This window comes from Pyxicephalus adspersus, chromosome 4 (genome assembly GCF_032062135.1).
Source record: "Pyxicephalus adspersus chromosome 4, UCB_Pads_2.0, whole genome shotgun sequence".
NCBI classification, from domain to species: domain Eukaryota; kingdom Metazoa; phylum Chordata; class Amphibia; order Anura; family Pyxicephalidae; genus Pyxicephalus; species Pyxicephalus adspersus.
In genome coordinates this window covers 87,921,677-87,925,932 of record NC_092861.1, presented here as the reverse complement: position 1 = coordinate 87,925,932, position 4,256 = coordinate 87,921,677, and the positions used below count along the sequence as shown (strand labels likewise).

Genomic DNA, 4,256 nt, shown 5'->3' with positions numbered 1-4,256 from the left:
GATACAATAAAATATAAAAAATACATATTTTACCAGTAAAGCATATCAAGTCCAAACATTGCTAGCAAAAATAAAGTATCTCCATGTAGTTCCCTTTGCAACAGTCCAGCAGAACACATTCATAAATATCCTAAATATTTCCAGAAAAACACATAAAATAGTACAAACAAAGCATTGCCTAAACAACTTTGAAGTCTCTTCTGAGTATGCAATCCCAGTAGTGAGACTAGAATGAAGGTCAAGTAATTACTACTTTAAATTAATATTTTTTTTGGTCTAGTGTGTCCATTTAACATTCTCACACCTTAGATTTCACACTAATCTGAAAGAAAGTTAACACCTGACAACCAATTTTACAGTAAAAAGATATGTTATAATCTAAAGGAACATAAAAATGCTACTTTTCACTCAACAGTTGCTGGTGAACGATGCACACTGTGAGATCACTGTAAAAAAGAGAATATTTCTGCATTGTACTGGATATATTATTTTTTGAAAAAAGGCTGTACAATTATTCCATTTACTATGACCTCATGAAACCAAAAATCGTTTATATAGATCTTTTATACAGCAAGACAAACATAAAACGTAAACATATGGTGTTTTTCAAACTATTAATATTGTAAGGACTGTCTGTTCTTACTGTGCTTGGCCATAACACTTTTGTTTTCATTTTTGTGTGTTTATTAACTAGCAAATGTTATGCCACAAAACAGCAACATTTTTCTTACCTCTGTTCTAAACAATATAAAGCCAGACCTTTAACACTTTACTTCTTTACATAATACTGTAGTTAGGCCACAGCAGTACTGCTTGCAACACACTGGGTCAATATACCTTATGGTGGATGCGTTTAGGCTGATTGTAAACTCATGGTGACTTTAACAACCATGAGCCTACAGGTATACTGCTTCTGTGGCTCACTTTGTCTTATAAATGGATGTGATCAGTGCCTGGGAGGCTGCTTATCTCATTTATTAATGCAGCTGTCATCCTCACCAATTGCTTCCACACTGCTTTCCTGTTTACATTGTCAAAGAAGAAATTGGAATTCTCTCATTGCCAGCATTTTCCTTTAGGAAAGAGAGTAGGTCTAGAGATCAAAGATCCATCGATCCTAGAGATCTGCTGCCAACTTTTCCACTTGATATTCTATTTGTAAATTGAAAAGTCCAATGCATAAAATACACTACACCTTACAATATCCTGCCCTTCTGATCCAATCTGTTTCTGAGAGAAAGTAAAAAAGTGATCAGTCTGATGTAAGACTGTACACAGTACATGTGTAATTCCCATCGAGATTTATCAACATGTCCAATGACTACACAACTGACTGATAACTAACAGTATATTTAATGTTTTTATCAGGCTGCAAGTAAGACAATCTGACCGGTTGTCCCAAGTCTAACTGAACCTAATGTTTATATTCTTGTGCACTTCCCGGTTCAGCATTATGTGCTAGCTGGAAAAGTTGAAGAAAATTCTCTACTGTCTTAACAGACAACTGTTAAGACCCCTGATGCCTCAATTAATAGGAACAGTTGTCACTCGTATATTTTGTCATCAGGGGGCCAGTAATAAATATTGTAAAACAAAAATAGTAAACTATTAAAAAAAATACAAGGATGAGGACTAGTATTTTTGGGTTAACAAATTAAAACAAATCTGAGTCATATCAAGCATTAGATGTACAGAGCTATGTTTGTGACATTGTGCATTAACAGTGCCCTGTTTTGAGAATTGCTGTGATCAGTGAGTGAAAAAGCTGGTCTGTGTTTAAAGCCTACTTGCAGCATCCAAGGTGTGTCCAGCTGTGAGAAAAGCACTGACACACAAACTTCACAAGGGCTGCCTTAGATTGTGTGCACACTTTACCAACAATTACACAATTCAAAACCCTACCCAACCCATTCAACCTCTATCCAATCTATCACTAATATAGTTGTCAGTAAAAATGAAAAGAAATTGTACAATAATATCACAATGGGAGATGCCAGCTTGGACTGCCTTCTTTAAGGGTACCTAATCCTATCCCAAAGCATGATACACAAATACTCCACATTGTATCTGTACCTGTGAACTATCATGGAAAGCACACTTATGTATATGATTTTAACTAATCACACTGTGTCTGATTCATGCAAATAATATTCTCCGTAAATGTCACTTTTAAAGAAAAAAGACATTACGCCTATTTAATAATCAGAAAAGCACAATGATAATATAAGAACAAACACTAACCACCAATCCAGTTGCAGTTTACTTGTGATGGATTTGTAAAACAAGTTTTTTGATTATTTGCTATTCTGCCTCACTTACTAAAAAATTAGGAATGTATATAATTTCTGAAACTGTTCCTGTAATCTACTCTGCATTAATTTAGCAGTAATGGAAGAATCAATCCTGGACTTTTTAGTCAAAGAAAGCCACTGTGTGCAACTTGTGAGTAGTCTGAGAGCCTCATTTTTGGTGGTCTAGTTAAATCCACAGGGGACATATGTATAACACACTTTGTAGGAGACTCATAGTTCACACAGATCCTCATGGCTATGTGTAAACCACACACAGCTGACTGCAGAGGTGCAAATTTATTTATTTAGTTTGCCTGAAGCATTGATAATTCTTTGCTACGGATGAGCTATTTTATACTATTTTACCACAGACTGTTCCAGAAGACTAAAGGAAAGGAAAATGTAAACCATATGCTGGAAATGTGACTCTTTTGGCCTAGATATTGAGAAAGGGCTTTGATATTTAATTATCCAGAGATAATTTTTATGCATGATTCTACAGAAAGGGCAAGAAAATGTACCACTGCAGGGCTGACTGTTGGAAAGGCAAATCCAGGCCATTAACCTGGGCTGAGAAAAGACTGGCTATATATCCCTACAAATACAGTAGCAGCAAATGTGGAAATTACAGTGTGCACTTTTAACTCCCCCACATACTGTATCATTTTACAAAGAACTACATAAAACGCTTTACTGTATCACAAATGCAAGCTCTTTATGTAAGAGCTAGTTGCTTATTAGATGGTTATAATCTAACCATATGACTCACTAACATTATTACAGCAATTAGAATACAATACAAAATAGCATACTTAAGAAAGAAAACACTAGTACACAAATGAAAGTAAATGGAACAGATGAAAAAAATGAAATAAAAAAAACTATTAAGCAGCTATACATCAAAGCACTAGACAACTAAGTTTAAAAATGGTAATACAGCTTTATGACACACAAGTGCACATGATTTTACCTTGTTGTGATCTGTTAATAGAAAGAAGCTGCCAGAAAACTGAGGGAAGGAAAGCAGACACGTATTTTTAATATCTTTATTTATAGAAGAGGCAGCCTGCTTTGAAGATTCAAATGCCAACTACACTGTGTGCCTTTTCCTTACAAATTCTTTAGCCTTCCATACAAATGGACTAAAACAGCATTTCTAAGCCAGCAGTTACTGCATCTAATGTGGATGTTCTTGTACAAAAGATGCACTTACTGATTTTCTCCTGGTCTCTGGAAAAAGGAAAGCAGCAAAGCTGGCCCATGGCACCTTGTTATTCTGCTGATCCTCTTCTGTGCAAACACCTCAAAGTGCAGATTAGTGCACAGGCTGGCAGAACACTGCTTATTCCACAGACAAGGGAGGGGAGCAGAGGAGGAATTGAAGAGAAGGGAACCAGAGGCTATAGTGAAGGGAGAGCTCCTCCTTCCCATCCTGCTGTTTGATGCAATTGCTTTAGGACTGACAGCGGAGGAGACAGCATTTCATTGAATCATACATGTGCAAAAGCTTTTTATCTGTACCCTGAATAATTACTGCATTGCTGTTTATGCTGCACAAAGCATTTCAAAATAAGACATTTCCTTTACCAGTCATGTATGAATGTATAGAGAGAGCTGATATAGGGTGGGAAACCTAAACATGACATACAAAAAAAAAGGTTCAGGTAAAAGGTTTTCCTCTGCAAAATTACAGATTTGGGAAAAGACAACATTTTTTTCCTTATTTAGAAAGTGTTTTGGGGGGATATATTTATAGTATTTTATTCTTTTTCATTTAGTGTTTTTTGTATTTGTGTTCACTTATCTCCCAATTTATACTGACATTTTTCTCATCCCTATTATTTGAGTAACTAAATACAAGTTTCAACAGCGAAACTTCTGATCTGATTACAAAAACAGAGATTAGTTGATGATAATATTCATCGCCCTAAAAATCTTTTCCAATTCATTATCCAAGTCATTACT

General features: G+C 35.4%; 1 protein-coding gene across 1 annotated transcript in view; it reads right to left on the bottom strand.

The window, feature by feature from the left end:
• The window catches only part of LOC140328948 (A-kinase anchor protein 7-like), a 33,875-nt gene extending 30,174 nt beyond the window's left edge, over positions 1–3,701 (bottom strand). Inside the window, exon 1 of the mRNA XM_072408911.1 lies at positions 3,505–3,701. Coding sequence (XP_072265012.1) covers positions 3,505–3,553 — 49 coding nt within the window. The 5' untranslated portion in view covers positions 3,554–3,701. The remainder of the gene's footprint in view (positions 1–3,504) is intronic.
• Between the last annotated feature and the right edge of the window lie 555 nt (positions 3,702–4,256).